Raw genomic sequence first — 18,952 nt, forward strand, 5'->3', positions numbered from 1 at the left:
TCCTCTTAATCATTCTTCTCCCCAGAATAGCTACTGGAACCAATAACATCTGACTATCTTCATCTAAAGGGGGCAAGTTTGTGGGGACTTGCCTGTGAGCTCCTACCTGTTTTTTTAACTGAGAAACGTGAAAAACAGGGTGTACCTTAGCTTCTGGTGGAAGTTGCAGTTCATAGGCTACTTCTCCAACTCTTCTGATAATAGGAAATGGACCACAATACTTCGGGGTCAGCTTCCACATGTGGCTTTTCCTAAGGCTTAGCTGCTTGAAGGGTTTCAACTTTAGGTAGACTGCATCTCCCACTTCAAAAGATCTCTCACCCCGGTTCTTGTTTGCATAGTATTTCATCCTCTCTTGAGCTTCCCTCAATAACTCCTTCAGTTTCTGTGATATCATCTGGTGTTCTTTCAACCAACTGTAAACTCCTTCTTTCTTTTTGATTAGATGGGGTCCATAACCCAGCTGTGGGGGAGGATATCCATAAAGAGCCTCAAATGGAGACATCTTAATTGTTGAATGAAAGGTAGTGTTGTACCTCCATTCTGCCAATGGAACCCAAGTACTCCATTTCTTTGGAAATTGTCCACACATGCATCTCAAATAGCTTTCTAGGCACTGATTTACCCTTTCTGTTTGCCCATCCGTCTGAGGGTGATGTGCAGTGCTAAGTTGCTGTTGTATCCCTAGAGATGACATCAACTCCTTCCAAAAGTTGCTAGTGAATATGGGTCTCTGTCTGACACTATGTAGCTAGGAAGCCCATGCAGTCTGTATACTTCTTCAATAAAGACTTGAGCTAGCTGTGAGGCACTAATGGGATGGCTTAGAGCTATAAAATGGCTGTATTTAGTGAACCTATCCACCACCACCCAAATCACTTCCTTTCCTTGAGACTTTGGTAATTTCACTATGAAATCCATGGTCACACAACTCCATGCTTGCTCAGGTATTGGAAGAGGCTGCAAATACCCTGGTATCTTCACATTTTCATGCTTACTGAGCTGACAGATGTGGCACTGCTTTGCCCAGTCTTTCACTTGTTGTTTGATCCCTGGCCACAGGAATGTAATTTGGATCTTCTGGTATGTGCTCTGGATTCCAGAATGCCCTCCCACACTAGAACTATGCATTTGTTCTATCAGTTTCTGCCTGATGTCAGTTGCTTTTCCTACAAAGATCTTTCATTTGTACCTGATCAACCCTTCCACATAGCTGTACTGTGACACATTCCATGGTCTGAGTGTGCTATTGACAATTATCTCTTGAGCCTCTGTGTCAGCATCATAGATTTGGATCACCTCTTGGACCCATAGGGGTTGGATTACAGTAAGCTGATTCAACTCCACTTCTCCTCCTCTTCTTGACAATGCATCTGCCACCCCATTCTCCTTCCCTTTCTTGTACTCAATAGTATAGTTGAAGCCTAATAGTTTGGCTAAGTATTTATGTTGTAGTGGAGTGGAAAGCTTTTGCTTCAGCAAGTACTTAAGACTCTTCTCATCTGTTCTTATTACAAAAGTGCCACAGATCAGGTAGGATTTCCATTTCTGCACAAATAGGAGTATTGCTAGGAACTCCTTCTCATAAATGGATAACTCTAAGCTCTTGGGACCTAGAGCTTTGCTTAAGTAAGCCAATGGATGTCCATTTTGCATCAAAACAGCCCCAATACCAGTATAGGAAGCATCAGTCTCTACTACAAACTTTTCCTTAAAGTTTGGCAGCTGTAGCACCGGAGTGGAAGTCATCACTTCCTTTAGTCTTTCAAAAGACAATTGAGCCTCTTTACTCCACTTGAATTGCCCCTTTTTAAGCAACTGAGTGAGTGGTTTGGCTATCTCTCCATACCCTCTCACAAACTTCCTATAATAACCAGTCAATCCCAAGAATCCCCTCAGTGCTTTAACTGATTGAGGATCTGGCCAATCTTTCACACTTTGTATTTTTGAGGGGTCAACTCATACTCCCTCCTCATTGATCACATACCCCAAGTACTCCACTTGTTTCTGCCCAAAGCTACATTTAGACAACTTTGCATATAAGTGGTGTTACTTCAGCAATTTACAAACCACTTTTAAATGCTCCAGATGTAACTCCATAGTTTTGTTGTATACCAGTATATCATCAAAGAAAACCAACACAAACTCCCTTAAGTGTTCTCTGAACACATCATTCATGAGTGATTGGAAGGTGGCAGGAGCATTGGTGAGCCCAAATGGCATTACCCTAAACTCATAGTGCCCAGAAGAAGTGACAAAAGCAGTCTTCTCAATATCATTTTCCTTCATTCTGATCTGGTGATATCCAGCTCTCAAATCTACTTTTGAGAATACTTTAGCTCCTCCTAGCTCATCCAACAAATCATCAATCAGTGGTATAGGATAACCATCCTTGATGGTCATAGCATTAAGCTTTCTATAATCCACACAAAACCTCCATGTTCCATCCTTCTTCTTCGCAAGTAGGACTGGTGATGCAAATGGACTGTTACTAGCTTGTATAATCCCAGTCCTCAGCATTTCTTTAATCATTTCCTCTATCTCTTTCCTTTGCATATAAGGGTATCTGTAAGGTTGTGATTTGAATGGGCTGGCTCCATCCTTGAGGGGTATGGTGTGTTCAGTTTTCCTCCAAGGTGGCAGTTCAGTGGGGGTCTGAAATATACCATCATACTGGCCCAGTAGCTTGGTTATTTCAGAAGGAGTTTCATCCTTGGGTAATGAGCCATCTCCTCCCTCTAAGATGAAGAAACACCCCATGTTCACTTCTTGATTCTGTAGCATTCCATCTAGTTCTTCTCCATTGATCATATTGAACTGGGATGTTAGAGCCATTCCTTGCAGTTTGATCTCCTTACCTCCTTGTCTCAAGGTGATACAATTCTCATTGTGATCAAATGAGACTGGCCCAAACTTCTTCATGAAATCCACCCCTAGAACTAGATCACATCCTCCTAATTCTAGTAAGGTGACCCCCAGACAGAAGTTGTAGCTCCCCATTTCCCACTGCAGATTGGGGCATACAGAGTCACATTCCACCTGTTGCTTACCAGCAACCTTCACTTTCATCCACTTAGTGTATACTCTTTCACAATTCATTTGAATGGCATATTTGGGGTCCAAGAAGCTATGAGATGCTCCTATATCTAACAGAATGGTGATTAACTTCCCTTTGCATTTTCCAACTACTTTAATGGTGGTGTGAGTTGATTGGCCAGTTATGGCTTGAAGGGATATTTGCATAATCTCCTCCACTACTTCTTCTAGTATTTCATCTTCTCCCTGCATCCCTTCCTCCGGATCTGCTTCATACTCAATGTAGAAGAACTTCTTACACTTGTGCCCAGGTGTAAATTTTTCATCACAATTGTAGCAAAGTCCTCTTCTCCTTCGTTCCTCCAGTTCCTGTTTATTCAACCTTTTTGGTAGCATTGCTCCTTTCTCAGGGTATTGAATCCTTAAGGGTTGTTCGGGCTGAGGTAACCTTGGAACCCTCTGATTGTTTGTTGCAATTCTCACTGAGCTTCTAATTTCCACCTTCAGCTGATCCACTATGTTCTCTTGCAGTTTGGCTTGAATGATGGCATGGGCAAGGGTCTGTGGTCTCATCATCTTGACCATATTCTTCAATTCTCCTTTTAATCCTTCTACGAAGCATTCCACATAATAGCTTTCTGGCAAGGTTCTATGCTTCCTTACCATAAAAGCCTTGAGTTGTTCAAACTTCAATCTGTACTCCTCTACATTAGTCTCCTGATGCAGTTTGTTAAACTCTGCCACCAGACTGACCCCTTCTTCCTCCATGAACCTCTCCAAAACCATGTTTGAGAAAGCTTCCCACCCTAGATACTCCATCCCTTCTATATAATCAGAGAACCAATCTTCCACTTTCCCTTCCAAATTCATCGATGCCAGATGCACCTTCTCCTCCTCACTCATAGGGTTTATCCTAAAATACCTGTGGCATCTCCTTAACCACGTTCTAGGGAACTGGCCATCAAACTTTGGAAAGTCGACCTTAACATTCCTCAAATCAGTATTTCTCAAAGGAATGTTAATATTACCTCCTTCCTGTGGCATTTGGTGAAATCCTGGTGGAACATTCTCTGGATTCCTCACTGGATTCTCTGAAGTGTTACCATGAGCCATAGGTTCCTTTCCTTTGCTCCCATTCATAGATCTGACCACTTCACTCATTAATTTCTGTATTATCTTCCATCCTCTGGCTGGTTTGAAGCCTATTTCTCTCCATCTCCTCCCTCAACCCTGCTAGATCTGCTTGCATCTTCATGTTGAAAGTCATTTGTTTATCCACGAACACCTCTGCTTCTGTCCTTGTATTATCACTTGATCCAGTTCTAACATGGCTCCTCGTCATCATGAATGAGAGGCAGATCCAGGAAAGACTGCTCTAGATACCAAATGTCACGAATCACTCTCAATAAACAAATAAACTCTCGAATTAGTTACTGAATTTCGGCTGAAAGATTAATTCATTCAATATGCAAAATAGGGTTTACAGGCTGTGAAGGAAAATAAGAACAAACTTGGGGACAAAGGAACCAAAAACTCTACCTTATCTCTACTTTAACTAAGCTAGACTAGAGTATTGATAATGTTTGCCAACCCCTCAGGTCTGTCTGCCCATTTATAGCAATAAAACAACGGCTCTCTCTCTTTAGCTCAGAACACGCTGTGCATGTGATGTTGCCCATGCTGCTTCCCCGAAACGACGTCGTTTGACTCCCCCCTCCCATTTAAAGAAAACGTAATAAAATTAAAAGCATGGGCGCGTTTTAATAAGTTAAAACGACGCCGTTTTAAACACAATAAAAGAAAATTAAAAAACGGGTAATTCTGTTACACCAGGCATAGAAACGATTCATATTCATCAAAAATGTTTTTCATCGATATTGTTTTTCTGTATTTGTAGGTCACATGATTTCGTTTATGCATCCATATTATACAGTTATATTCTCTTTTTCTACTTCTGAGTTTTTTCGTTAAATAGAATCAATTATAAGATGTTGATTTATTGTTGTTATTCATGTTCTTTTTTCTTTATTTATGTGTTTCATTACGAGTTATCGAAGTTTAATCTATGTAAAAGACGCTATAAAAACATATTTGTTCATTTGCAGGTTTCCGTGAATTTAAACTCGGATGAACTGTTTTGTCGAACCACAATACTTTTTTACTCGATTCCCGTAAACGTTTATCTAAATACGTTTAATTGCAATAAACCTTACCTAATTGATAGTAAACATAACCAAAATGTCAGTGAGCTTTCAAAAGCAACAGTTAACGAGCGCCCATTGTTGTATTACATAACCAAGGAGGAACGATACCTCAAACAGCACCTATTTTCTTAATGCTCCGTAATTTCTTGTCACCTACAAAGACATGTAATCACACTTCAAAACTTCAACATAAATGATGCACAATATATATATATATATATATATATATATATATATATATATATATATATATATATATATATATATACGAAATCGTTCAGATTCCTTGAGATGAGATGCTGCGCATATTTATATAAAAGATGCAATGGCGTAAAGAACTATGGGCAAAAAAAACAGGTGAAACTGAAAACGAATCCCTACTGTCGATTCTAAGATTAACAGGCAATGTAGATATACAGCATACTAGTTAGCTAAGAAACTTAAAAGTCGAAGTTAAATGATTAAAACAAAGGAGGGTAGTGCTATATTGAGAATAGAATCAATTACCCGAGGTTGAGATTTATTAAGTTTCTTCGCCATGTCATCATCTTCATCGTCATCATCTCTACTTGAGAGCAACCTATGAAGTGAAGAAGAAGAAGAACTATCTGTTTTCTTCCCCCTTTTAGAGGCTGTGGTAGAACCCCTACCCCTACCCCTTCCTCTTGGAGCAGCTCTTTTTCTGCTATTCCCGATAGTATCACCATCATCCTTGCGTACGAAACGTAAATAATGACTCAGCACATTTGTATAACAACAAATTACAGAGAGCAGAAAATGGCTTTGAATAAAAAATTAGTACATACTGAGCTCTCAGCAATGTCGTTAACGTCAAGTTTAGCAGTTTCGTCGTTTGAATCTGAATCCACTTCATCCTCGTCATCCAAACTCCGAAATGAAGCTGACGCAGCAGCTGACGCAGATCTACAGCGAGGAAAATAAAAAGTAAAGATATCAAATCAATGAGTGCTGAATGGTAATATAAGTTTTTCATGCTTCTCAGTGAACCCAGGAACTATATAATAGGGGGGAAAATGACAGCTAAATTCAAATACGGCAACAATATGAATTAGGCAAATAAGAGAATGAAAAAACAACATAAGCAAACATCCTAGCAAGATTCACATGTTATCAAGTAGCAAGAAAATCTTATTTTAAAATTATTTCCTATTAGATATCTTGAAATTCCTAAAGGAGTTCATTGTAAATTTTGGAATGTGTTTTCAGTATAAGTCGTGGCAATACAGTATGGGCTGCAGCAATTCCATTGAAGATTTTTTTTTACTAAACCTTCGTCTGAGATTTCTTTTCAAGCCCTATTCAGACGATGATATCTAAAAAAGATTCAAGGGAGCATTTCTGCCAAGAGAAGGGGCGGCACTAACAGAATAAGCATATAAAAAGAACGACACAGATTTGCCTGAATACCATCCAAAATAGATTTCTAATTGCATCAGCAAGAAATGTATTAAGAAGCAGCTTTGGTGAATTTACAATAAAGCCAACCTTTGTGAAGGGCGAAGACCCATAGTTGCTTCTAAAGTAGTCTGCTTTAATGTATCGGAACCCCTGCCTCTTCCTCTTCCCCTTCCTCTTCCTCTTCCGGTAGTCTTACCAGCTTCCGAACTATTACGAGGGGGCTTCGAAGACTGTGACTGTTTGCCCTTCTTGGTAGACATAGAGCCGGGGAATACAGTAGCATCCTCATCGTCACTGAACGAAGCAGCACTTCCAAGTCCTTGAGTACTTCTGCTTCTGACATTCTTTGAGAAAAAAACAATAAATACAACTCAAAACACATGTGTAGTGGAAGTATTTGGCTTACAAAAACAACTCGTTTACCGTCAGACTAGAATACAAAAAGGGTACCTCTGAGGCCTGGCCACTAAATGTGAACTGTTGAGCATCATTCGGCTTCAAGGTTCTTTCTTTGACACGCTCCTGCAAGCAAACACATTTATTATCATAACATCAATCTTCTTCAGACAATAGAAGACATAACTTTAAATGGGAAATGTCTTGGCCAGTGGAAGTCAAAAAGGAGTGGTCAGACTTCTTTTTTTGTCACGTGAGGAAGAGGGAGAGGAACGTAGTAGAACAGGCAGAAATAAACATTAACCGCAGGGACCAGGGTGTTCTTTGAACCCGTAAATTATTTGGTGGACAATAAAAATACTAAATTTGGGTCAGAGATCATTAAAACAAAACAAGGGAAACAGCACTGGTAAGAAGTCATTTACTGAACCAGAAGAAGGAAAGGAAGGACAAGGGAATTTTTTTTATTACCTCTAAGCACTCTCCAACTTTGACGATAATGTCTTCTTCTTCAAACTTTTGAACATCCGAATCCTGTGCAATTTTACTCTGTGATTGGGAAGAATTCAAATTATGAGAACACTGGCAGGATAATCTATAGATAAAATGGTTGGTGAGAAAACAGACAAACCAATGAAAGAAACAAATAAAGCGCCATCTGTGCAAGTATAAATTGAAAACCGTGAGTGAAAAGACACTGTAAATTACTTACGCGAGTTTCTTCGAGGTTGTATTGCAGACAGGAATAGAATGCCATCTTGTCATCCTTATTGACAAAATTGTGTAGTGCAACATCCAAATCATTGACGGGGAGTATCTCCATCTTCTGAAAATTTATAAAAAGTACTAGATTAGAACGATAAAAAAGTACACAACATTTAAACCAGTCAGAACTCTCCACTCCTAATGTTGCAATTTCATGAAACAATAAATATTTTCAACATTCACACATTTAATTGGGTGTAGGAACTCAGTCTACTCTTTACAAAAATGGTGGAACCACTTTTGGCAAATTGGAAAAATGTCTCGACTGAATTCAGGCATTGGCCAGTTTTCAAAATTAGAATAGGTGATTAAAACATATGTCGTTTTCATGGATTATGCTATAGAAGACCAAGATTTTTACCATGGGTTAGCAATAATCCTAAAACTGTTCAGAGAAGAAATGGTGGTGAACTATACCAGATTACTTTCAGCAACTAAAGCTTCTATGTTTGCCTGATTCAATTCTTCTGGTCGGAGGCGTTCACTGTCATCAATTTTACCTAGTACAAAACAAGTATTTATGTTGCGATCATTAAAGCACTTACGAAGAAAATACGAAAACCCAAAGTTGTACATGTGCTGATACTAATGATAACATTTACCTCCACTGCTATGTTTGTTAGATGCTTTAGAAAATATAAGAATATCCTGGGGATTCGCGACCTATATTTTGCAGTTTGTCATGAAAAGTGTCAGCCTTGATAACTTCTTTTATTTTTAATCACAGTGAGTGTCGGTGGAAGGAAAGTAAAAAGTTTCCATACCTTCCCCACATATTTTTGCCCGAACCTTTGCGGGTTTATTGTCATAAACCCAGAATAATCCACCTATTCAATTAGAAATAAATGAGTTAAATAAAATGCAAAAATTGACCACACCAAAACTAAGGAAAGAAGCAATGTCAGAAAACATAAAGAGGTAAGGAAAAGGAAATAGAAGATTCACCTTGATGCGAACTAAAGGAAGCTTGAGCTCTGAATTCTTGATAGCCTTTTGCTTGGCCCTTTCTATCAAATTTCTAACCTACAAAAATGGACAGTAAAATAGTTAATATAGAAAAAGGAAACGGTGATCATCATCGTCTATAATATATACAATTAAAAAAGAAAATGTGTAACAGCATTACCACTTTGTCCAAATGTTCAAGAATGGAATTCTGATCATTATGGTCTATATCAGGTTCATCCTTTAGCACTACCTACATGTACAGACTGTAAGTATTGATGTTTCTCCACTTAACGACATAAATAAAAATGAATCTACCTCCACATATTCAAAAGGCCTCACTGACTCAAGAGGTATTTTTGTCGGCCGATACTGATTACCCTGGTTGTTATGCAGTATCACAAATACAAATTAATTGATATTACTGAGAATTGAAAAGGGAAAAGGAAGAAAAATACAATAGTAGAAAACAAACAGAATGACTGATGAGAAGAAAGATTTGGCAAATCCCTAACCTTAATCTCTAAAAGGAGTACATGTTTTGGCTTTGATTCACCGTCAATCAGTGACGTTGCAACAGATGAACCAGGTTGAGTAATATGAAAACCCATGCCTGGAACTTCCTGTTAACCAAACAACAAACGATCAGATATACAACCAAAGAATGAAACATATAAAGATTTATTTAGGCAATTCAGAACCTGAGGATCGACAAGGCATTCATGCTCATGCCCCCAGACAACGAAGTCGAGAAATCGAGGCAGAAAATGTTCATTAATTGCATTTTTGGGATTCGTCTTCACTCTGAAACCGAAAAATGAAGATATCTTATAAATTTCCATAAATATCTGAACATTACACAAAAGATTGCGTGTGATTGTATAGTTAACAAACTCTTATATTGTTTATGTCATCATCTGTTCAGCTAAAACACAACTCGGATATCATGGTTACCTATTCTGGTGAAGTGTTAGTATATTGAACCAGTCCGAAACTTGACAACCTTCCTGGGCTTCGGGTCGCATCCACTGGACCGCATGAGGAGTCTAATGCTCATATAATAAGATAATAAGAACTCTATCAATGTGATTGTATCGATAACCAGAATCAGCCAGCTTCTATACCTGAAACATTCGATTCAGGCGTTCATCTCTGATATTCCCAAGGCCATAAAGAGCCACTGATGTTGATCCCTATAATACAGTATATTCACAAGTCCTTCAGTAAAAGACAGTTATGCTTCAACTAGATAAATTTTCGATAAAAGAGAGTGATGATGAAACCTTCTTTATAAGAATTGGGTAGAGAGTGATCTGCCCAACACCAGAACCTTCCAGAACCATTTTTCCAAAATAGTTGACAAGATTACACGCTGAAAGGATATCAACAGCAGAAAGATTGTCCTACAACAATTATCAACAAAATGCACAGGTAACTTTCTAAGATCATAGATTAAACTCTGTGAATCAGAAAATAAGCATACAAGAAAAAAAGAAAAACAAAAAATATGATCATATGAGCCAGATAACTTTCACTGTTACAATACACTTAGATTTTAGAGACGAAAACTAAAACATAACCATCACATTTAAATGGAAGAATCGGAATAGGCATCTGATTAGCTTTGTTAAATACATGAGCTGAAACATTTCTTCAGTTGCACTGAGGAAAAAATTCTGAAATCTGATTGATGCAGCTAACACTTTCGGGACATAGACTATTCATTTAGCAAGTGCCGATAAAATAGTGCCACAACAGTCATTATAGAGAAAAACAAGCACCGCATTTACCATAGAATTCATACCACTCCAGCAGGATCGTCGTGATTTCCATGGATGCTGAAAACTGGCAGCCCCACATTGAAATGAGGATCTTCATAATTTACATGGCCAAAGCTACATATAGAAAACAAAGCCAGGTCAAAACTTCAGTAACGACATATCAAAAGAGAAGAAAATGATGTTTAAAGATTTAACTTAGTTGCCAAAGCGAACAAAATAAACATGACATCTTAAATATGATACATTCTTTAATAGTTAGATCTTCAAAATAAGAAATATAGCGTAAAAGACAATTTCGTATATTTTTTTTTCACAAAAAGAAATATGTCAATCAAAATGAGGAGAAATACGCTCTCAAAGAGAGAGATTACGAGTTGGCAAAGTTCACTATTTGGTCGCTGACAACTTGGAATTGCACTGGCTTATCATTCAGACAGTGGCGGCGCAGTATCTCAATGGCTTTGACTAAGGTTGACCTTGAAGGCTTATTCTCATGAAATAAATCGCCTCCAAGAAGGACGAAATCCACCTAACATTCAAATAAAATCTTAGTTCAGTATACAACTAAATAATCAATCACAAGCACAACAAATTTTGGAGCAAAAGAGAGTGAGAGATGAAGTAGAAAGAAACAAAATCGGGAATAAGAATGCATAAAATAAAAAACTCATAAAACTTAATGCAATCCCTTCTATGTTTCTCTATATTCAACTGCACTCGATAAGTTTATGGATCCGACCTGTAATTTTCACTACGAACACACAAGAAAATAAACGCTCTGCAATTTAAGCAAAACCTAGAGGTGAAAAAGAAGAAGACTCTACACCTTCTTTTGCTCGGCAATCGAGCAAATCTCTTCAAATGCCTGAAACGAATCGTGCCGGCGAACTTCATCCTTCTCCATATAACCAAGATGACAATCCGTAGCTACTAATATCCGAAGCATGTCACCTTTATCTTCCCTGATAATTCAATTTATTAATTATAAACAAAAAACCATTTTCTTACATAGCCTGTCCAAATGGGAACCAGGTTCACCAAAATTAAAAATTGAACCCAGATGGAAATTAGTACTCAATTAAACTATCGAAAATATGCTAGGGTTGGACAACAATATGTAAATAAAATATCTTTTCTTCTAGAATTTTCATTTACCTTGCAGACATATCGTGTGTTTATGAGAATTTCGCCACTTATGCTGCACAACCAAAAAATAAAAAAAATAAAATAATCAACAATTAAAATTCTTCCATTTTGCACTCATGATTTCGAAAAATAAACACATTTAAGCAGTAATTCCTGAGATGAATTACAGTATAAAACCCTAGGCGTTAAGCTTTGCCGCAAAAAACACCTCGGTGAATAAATTGCATAGACTAAACGGAAGAAAAATTAAGGAAAATTAATCAATAATTACTTACATGAAAGGGAAAGGACTTTTAATTTGGTGAGGGATTGAAATGCGGAGGCGACGTTGACGGAGGAGCACGACGAGCTTAGAGCGGCACTCGCAGCTGCGGTGGCGGGGAATTTTTTAAAATATAAACAAAAAAACAAATTATATATATATTTTTACTTCCAAATATTATAAATGCCTACAAAATATAGTTTCGAGCAATGTTGTTAGAACCGGACTGAATCGGCCGATCGGGCCGGTTCGACCATGACCCGACAATAAAGCGGTCCACTCTGACATCTAAAATTAGAAAAATTGAAAACTGGGGTCAAATAAACAAAATCCGGTTCAATCGGGTAAAACCCGAGAACCGACGAGTCAGTCAAGGAACCTGGTTTTTTGCCAAAACGTCTCAAATCACCGCTGAGTTGGTTATTTGAGGCTAGATTTGAGCGAACCTTCACAGACTTAGTAGTGGGTGGCCGGATCTAGTCATGAGTGGTCGAAGGTTTGTCGGATATGATGACAGGTGATCGAATAGGGGTGGCCGATTGTCAGATTTGAAGAATAAAAAATGGAAAAATATAGAGTATAAGCAATAAAATATAGCAAAAAGTGATGTGAAGTAAATAAAAGTGAAAATAATAAGTGAGAGATTAAAAATACAAAGAAAATAATATTTTTAAAATATTAAAATTAAAAAAATAATGGCATATTAAAAAAAATAAAAAACCCGGTTGAACCAGTTCGACCCTATAAATCCATGACCCAAATGATCGTTCGTTTTTATAGCCGGTTCGGTTCTGAAAACATTGGTTTCGAGATGTTGTGAGAGTTAAAAGAATTCAATTTACTCTAATGTATAAATACCAAATTCAAATACGATTTTTTTCCGAAAGTGCTAATTTTGATTATGTATCTTCGATTTAGACCCTTAGGGCATCTGTAGTGCCACTCCCAATTTATTATTTTTGTCAGATTTTTTAAATATCGGGAGTAATTGATGATTTTAACTCCTCTAGTGCTTTTCTCTAGCCTCCTTAAATGTGCCATGTGGCATGAGACTCCCAATTGAAGTGCCCACATTTAATCCATGGTTGGGGAGTGTATGTGGAGCCCTTTTGATTATTTTAATGTATTTTTGGAATGTGTGTCAACCAAATCTGACTTTAATTATTTAATTTTTCTTTTTCTTTTTTTTCCTTTATGATAAGTAATAATTAAATCTAATAATTATTTAATTATTTTATAATTTTTAGAAATTACAAATTTAAATTTCATTAATTTTAATATTAATAGTAAAATAAATTTTATATTTAAATTCATTAATATGGTAAAAAAAACTTATATTTTAATTTTAATAATTCAATTTCACTATAATAATAGAAGAAATATTTATTTTACAATTAAATTTTAATTTCGTAAATATGTTAATTTTAATTTAGTTGATTGTTCCACATATGTCTCTCACATTCATCACTTTTATTATAAGAAATGTCAAAATAAATTTTCATGAAATTTAATTTTACTAAATTCGATCACAATATAAAATATAATACGAAGGTAAAACTTGGATTATTGAACAACAAATAGAGATCTTGAGCCGTATTAGAAAAAATAAAAACTAATTTTATAATGTCTTTTTCTTTAATCTATTAATGTCTAGAGTTGAAGGAATGTTCTAACAAGCTTGTTCAATTTACTACAATCTATTATGTATTTTTGTTAATTTTATTTCATTTATGTTTGTTGAATGTTTTGTATTATTTTATCGATATAATATGGATACAAACAAAATAAAATAATAATATTACAACGTAATAAAAATGGTGACTAATATTTAATTAATGTAATTTAATACGAAATTAATTTAATTAGATACAAAGAATCAAATTTAATTACAATTATATTTACTTCCTTAATATTTTATTATTATTTAAGATATTTGGACAAATTTTTAGGGAGTTTTAAATGTACCACTAGAGAAATTTTTTTTAGGGAGTGTTAAATGTGGGTCCTACTTTTAGGGAAATAGTAATTTGAGTAGGTGGCATATGGACCCCACTGTTTGGGGAGTGTTTTATTGGGGTTTCACTAGAGATGCCCTTAGTTGGTAGTTGCTAAAACCTTGAAAAGTCAGTTGGCAGGTATTATCTGACCAACTGACTTTCTATAGATATATCGATTTGATATAATTTTTCGTATAAAAAAAAGTGGTTAATAATACCTAACAATGATTTTTTAACTATCGAATCTTTTTTTCTTCAAAAGTGCTAATTATGATCTGATATATACCCCTAGATGGTATTTGCTAAAACCTTCAAAAATCGGGTGACAGATAATACCTGCGTTCGACTTTTACTTTTTGCATAAAAAAAAGTTGTTGATAATACCGACAACCGACTCATGTTTGCAACTGATAAAGTCGGTTGTTAATCACTATCGGAACCACAAAAATCGGTCTAATAATATTTTTTATTATTTTGGTCAAAACCCAATTGGTCGGGTCGGGTCGGTCCGGTCGATAATCAATTACGATCGACTCCTCACAACTCAAAATGTTAGTTAACAAATTACTTGAATCTTCACCAACATTTTTTTTCTATTAGCAAATTTGCACATAGTGAGAGGAAAATATTTATAAAGTTTAAATAACTTTGCCGCAACATTCTCAACAATACACATATTATTTCCCTTTCATCCAAATCACAATCTAGTCATCAAACTCAAATTTCCACTTAGAACAACTCAAACTCCAAATGTTCTCCATCAACACTACACTCCATAAACCCCTCTCCCTTCCCCTCGAGAGAGACGACGTTCGAGTTCACAACATCACACACCTCCGGAATCTGAGGTGGCACTGCACACCGAATCAAAGCCCAATTCAACCCCTCGAAAAACGGATGCCGTTTGATCTCAGCGGCCCCTGTTTCCACCCCCAACCTATTCTCCGGCTCCTTTACCAAAAGCCCCCTCATAAGATCCCTCGCCTCGAAACTCACAATCGGACCTTCCGGAAACTTCAGCCCTCTACAAACCACATTCGCCAACGTCTCCTCGTTTTCCGCCCCCTTGAACGGGGTCCTCCCATAAAGAAGCTCGTACAAAAACACCCCCAAAGTCCACCAGTCAACCGCACTCCCGTGCCCCTCCCCTTTAATAATCTCGGGGGCCAAATACTCGTGGGTCCCGACGAACGAGTTTGACCGGGCCTCTGTGGGCTCCGCCACAAGCTGCGGTAAAGATCGAGCTTTTGCCTTTGCTGCAGCTTCAGCTTTTAGCTTTTTGGCTCTTGAGGGGGCGAAGCAGGATACTTGACATGAGGGGCCATTGCAGAAGGGGTCGATGCAGTTGGATCCAGCACATGGGCCTGAAACCCTAGGTGGGTCCCACTTTCCGAGTGAAGAGGATTTGACCAGCATTGGGTTGACTGTGCATCTGAGGGAGAGGTCGAAATCTGTGAGCATGATGTGTCCGTCTTCGCGGACGAGTATGTTTTCGGGTTTGAGATCTCGGTACACAATTCCGAGCATGTGGAGATATTCGAGTGCAAGAAGTACCTCGGCAACGTAGAATCTGCAAGAAGAAAATAATAATGGGTAAAATTGGTATTAAAAAAAATTTGCCTTGAAATTCTGAGGGATGCTTAACATGGGAAACAATTAATAGCTGAGTTCAATATAGTATAAGGATAAAGTTAGAAAAATTTAAACTTTCTAGTGCCCAATGCAAGGGATAAAAAAACAGAATCAACGGGCCTTAAAAGATTCTTTACCTTGCCGCCTGTTCAGGGAAGCATCGGGCAAGCTGCTTCTGCCGGAGCACATGCAGATCTCCGCCAGGACAAAACTCCATCACTAAGCACGATAAATTATCAGACGTAAACTGAGCGTAAAGCGTTGGAAGAAACGGGTGGTCCAGCATTCTCAGAATCTCTCTCTCCGTGTGGGCCCTAGGCATCTTCTTCCTTCTCCCCAAGAACTCATTATCCATAACCTTTATTGCAAACGGGCAGTTTGTTCCGACAAGTTCAGCAAGATAGACTGTGCCTATATCTCCCGAGCCAAGTTTCTTCAGCAAATTGAAATGGTTTAACCCTACGAAACCATATTGCTTTCTTACGCAATTGATAGCGCCCCACCTTGTGTCTTTTGACATATGCGGTTTACTTCCACAGGTGGACCCACTTAAACTGCTATCCTCGCTTAGGCTAGTTGTTGTGCTACTGCTGAAATCGCAAATGCTGCTCTTTGAGCTTTGTGAAATATCCCCTTTTTCGGTGGACTTCAGATTCTCAATAGTTTTAACATGCGTCCCTTTATTCTCCCAACCAATAGGAATCGAGTCTGGTTTCTTTGTTCGACATTCATCACTAGCTTCGGTTGTGGTAACTGTAGCTGGAGAATCCTTACTCGTAACCGTTAATGAACACTGACACTTCTGGCAGATCATTTGTCCAGATTTTTTGAGATTATTAGCGTCGGTTGATTCCGGAACCTTCTTCGGTTTCCTTATGACAATATTCTTGTTTCTGATGACTGGTTTTATAGTACGCGAGGCAACTCTAGTAGGTTTTGAGTCTCTATTGCTTTTGACTGCACTGGATGATGAAGCTGTCTGTATTTTCGATTTCCGCCTCAGCTTAGGTACCTTGATTGGGGCAGAAATTTTCTTGTCTGGCTTCGATATGACATCATCACCATGAGAATTTTGACGAGGCAGAGCAGACACTTCAAAGTTTTGCTTTGCTTCCGAAGCATGTGTAATAACATTACATGCAGGAGAGGATTCTTTATCCGCAACTACAACGGATTCACTACTTTCAACCAGTGAAAGACCAGAATCACTAGACTTACATTCTACAGGCTTTACGTTTGGTTCAACAATATAATTAGGAGATGAACATGAACTATTGGTGGTGGAATCTTGAACGAACCTACTCGAATTTCCGGAAACTTCCGTTCTGCTTTCTCCACCTTCAACCACAACAGACCTGTACAACTTTTCAGACATCCTAGGAGATGCCGAAGGTGGCATGGACAGCCGTTTCAAGGCGGCAACCTCTGCCGCCTGAGAAATGCACAGCCCCCTTAACGCCTGCTTGAGAGAAATGGGGTCTGAAAATCTAGTCACCGGAGAGTGAGAACCGACGGCTCTCATTGGCTTCTTCGAAGCATTCCTCCACGAGTCTGAGAGATCGAGACTTTTGCATGCTCTCAGATTGACCGATTCAAAAAGCTTGTTGATATCGTCTTCGAGACTTTTGTTGTGTGGTTTCTTCAAAATGGGAGGTTTCTGTTCTCTGTCATGTGTTCTTAATTGACGAACTGATTGCGGTCGATTAATTGTGCTCGGATGGTCGTCCTTTGCCTCGACTATTTCACAGTTTCCTCGAGAAGAAGCCATTGCAACTTTTTCTATGCAATCAATTAAATGAGTTTAAACATCACTCTCAAGAAGCCTACAGGCATAAATATAGACCCTCCATTTCTTACAAGCTTTCACGAGCTCCTTCTCCTCGATTTAGTGGTCCAAATCTTGATCACCAGTCTGTATCAACAATAAGCGAACTATAAGTAATTTTTGGTGATAGTCATACCATACGGTTATCTATCACATTATTTATACTATGATACGCAAACAACTATAATTCAACAAGGGATATCCTGCTTTATCATCAAATTGATCAATTATAGAAACACTTTTTTGCGTCTATCAAAAAGAAACAATATAAATGCACCTTCCGATATGGATTACGGAATTTGTGAGCAAATTCCAGCTAATCATCTGATTATCATAAGAAATAACATTTTTCTTTGTCAAATTTATATATAATCTGCACCTGCATTTACAGATCACGGAGTTCGTAACGATAAACTTAATATTGAATTTTCTATAAGTAAAGCTCTATCTGTTTGTACAAAACCCAGTTGTATAAATTGATGAACAATCTAATTAACTAATTAATAAAAGAATAAATAATATCAACTGTGTGATCTTCCAGCAACTGTGAGAAACCCCAACATCCTGCTACATCACACGCATCAACTGATTATTGCAAAAATTAAAAAAATAAAATAAATAAATAAAGTAAAACCCAGCTACTTTGATCCATACGGGTGCGCAAAACTGCTATTTTTTGACAAATGAAATTTCATAAGGATTGCAGAGAGCATTTTCATACAAACAATTTCACAAACAGATGGTGGAAAAATTTCAACTACAGAGAGAGATCAACAAACAAAAAATGTGCTTAAAAACAACGATACCTGAAGCATTGAGAGATCTCGTGCTAATTACAACTTCATTTTACTTAGCTTCACACATTTCAAAACCCTAGAAAGAGAACAGTGTGCGTTTTGTTTTGATTCTCAGGGGGAGAGGGAGGCTAATCGGTGGACAAGGATGGGAGACTGTGGCGGAGGGAAGAGAGAGAAAGAGAGATGACAAAAACTCTACTGTCTCTCTCACTTCAATATTTCTTTCTCTCTCTAAAAATCTAAAAGACAGTTTTTTTTTAAATATTATTTTTTCTCTATTTCCGTGTTTTTTTTATTTTTTGCACAGGAAAATAATTTAAAAGGGTCCCACTGAAATGTGCTGGTGGGACCCACTTACATGTCTTTGGATTCGGATTTGGAGGCAATTAATTACATTTTTCCTAATTTACCAGCAGAGATCTGCCAACCCACAGTAGATAATGTAATTAATTTAGGTAGTAATCTTCCGTTGGAACGTTATATTTTTACATGTCTTTATGTAATTGATTTTTCTTTTTTTTACTTCATGTTTTAAATGTAATTGTTTTTTTGTAAAATGGAATATAAAGTGGTTTTGGTAATTAATAACATCATTTACCAAAGCTTATTAAACGGTTAAAAAGAGCTTATTAGTTTTTTGGGGAAATATGCAATACACCCCTTATTTAGAAAATATTTTGAACTAAACCCAATTGACTTTAAAGACTTTTCCCATAACCCACATTCCAATCTAAATTAGTGAGACCC

At 37.4% G+C, this 18,952-nt stretch overlaps 3 protein-coding genes across 7 annotated transcripts; all 3 read right to left on the reverse strand.

Annotated features, from left to right (window-relative positions):
* Nucleotides 1–1,182: 1,182 nt before the first annotated feature.
* LOC148767291 (uncharacterized) lies at nt 1,183–4,176 on the reverse strand. Its single transcript, XM_088823925.1, has 3 exons — nt 2,116–4,176; nt 1,988–2,007; nt 1,183–1,864 (listed from the first exon to the last, which is right to left on the reverse strand). Exons 1-3 carry the CDS (start codon nt 4,174–4,176, stop codon nt 1,183–1,185), a joined length of 2,763 nt encoding a protein of 920 aa, XP_088680051.1.
* A 940-nt stretch (nt 4,177–5,116) lies between these two features.
* On the reverse strand, nt 5,117–12,240 carry MRE11 (DNA repair and meiosis protein (Mre11)). 2 transcript variants are annotated; one of them, XM_012984673.2, is made up of 23 exons: nt 11,968–12,240; nt 11,702–11,744; nt 11,373–11,508; nt 10,918–11,075; nt 10,570–10,660; nt 10,049–10,168; nt 9,890–9,958; nt 9,720–9,811; nt 9,467–9,569; nt 9,281–9,388; nt 9,084–9,146; nt 8,947–9,018; nt 8,766–8,843; nt 8,585–8,647; nt 8,423–8,483; nt 8,238–8,320; nt 7,768–7,881; nt 7,527–7,604; nt 7,110–7,181; nt 6,747–7,003; nt 6,047–6,164; nt 5,748–5,951; nt 5,117–5,393 (listed from the first exon to the last, which is right to left on the reverse strand). In XM_012984673.2, the coding sequence occupies exons 2-23, from the start codon at nt 11,710–11,712 to the stop codon at nt 5,361–5,363; spliced, it is 2,184 nt and encodes a 727-aa protein (XP_012840127.1). In that variant the 5' UTR covers nt 11,713–11,744; nt 11,968–12,240; the 3' UTR covers nt 5,117–5,360. The 2 variants fall into 2 exon arrangements, with proteins under 2 accessions (XP_012840127.1, XP_012840126.1); XM_012984672.2 differs by having other exon boundaries at nt 10,556–10,660; nt 11,968–12,108.
* Nucleotides 12,241–14,566: 2,326 nt separating this feature from the next.
* LOC105960487 (serine/threonine-protein kinase D6PKL1) lies at nt 14,567–18,490 on the reverse strand. Of its 4 annotated transcripts, XM_088823644.1 has the most exons (5): nt 18,215–18,450; nt 17,686–17,787; nt 17,441–17,495; nt 15,721–17,362; nt 14,567–15,521 (listed from the first exon to the last, which is right to left on the reverse strand). In XM_088823644.1, the coding sequence occupies exons 4-5, from the start codon at nt 17,349–17,351 to the stop codon at nt 14,681–14,683; spliced, it is 2,472 nt and encodes an 823-aa protein (XP_088679770.1). In that variant the 5' UTR covers nt 17,352–17,362; nt 17,441–17,495; nt 17,686–17,787; nt 18,215–18,450; the 3' UTR covers nt 14,567–14,680. The 4 variants fall into 4 exon arrangements, with proteins under 4 accessions (XP_088679770.1, XP_088679769.1, XP_012840129.2 ...); XM_088823643.1 differs by having other exon boundaries at nt 15,721–17,495; nt 18,215–18,488; XM_012984675.2 differs by lacking the exon at nt 17,686–17,787.
* Between the last annotated feature and the right edge of the window lie 462 nt (nt 18,491–18,952).

The sequence above is a fragment of the Erythranthe guttata genome, chromosome 10 (genome assembly GCF_056151865.1).
Source record: "Erythranthe guttata isolate IM_541 chromosome 10, IM_541, whole genome shotgun sequence".
Lineage (NCBI taxonomy): Eukaryota > Viridiplantae > Streptophyta > Magnoliopsida > Lamiales > Phrymaceae > Erythranthe > Erythranthe guttata.

Coding starts and splice junctions, on each gene's coding strand:
- LOC148767291 (XM_088823925.1), bottom strand. CDS start 4,176: ATGAATGGGAGCAAAGGAAAGGAACCTATGGCTCATGGTAACACTTCA. Junction 2,008..2,115: donor TTTTCTTTGATGATATACTG/GTATACAACAAA, acceptor AGCTTTGGGCAG/AAACAAGTGGAGTACTTGGG. Junction 1,865..1,987: donor AAACAAGTGGAGTACTTGGG/GTATGTGATCAA, acceptor TGGTTATTATAG/GAAGTTTGTGAGAGGGTATG.
- LOC105960487 (XM_088823642.1), bottom strand. CDS start 17,351: ATGGCTTCTTCTCGAGGAAACTGTGAAATAGTCGAGGCAAAGGACGAC. Junction 15,522..15,720: donor TTCCCTGAACAGGCGGCAAG/GTAAAGAATCTT, acceptor TTCTTCTTGCAG/ATTCTACGTTGCCGAGGTAC.
- MRE11 (XM_012984673.2), bottom strand. Junction 9,019..9,083: donor GGCCTTTTGAATATGTGGAG/GTAGATTCATTT, acceptor CTGTACATGTAG/GTAGTGCTAAAGGATGAACC. Junction 7,004..7,109: donor TTAGTGGCCAGGCCTCAGAG/GTACCCTTTTTG, acceptor TTTTTCTCAAAG/AATGTCAGAAGCAGAAGTAC.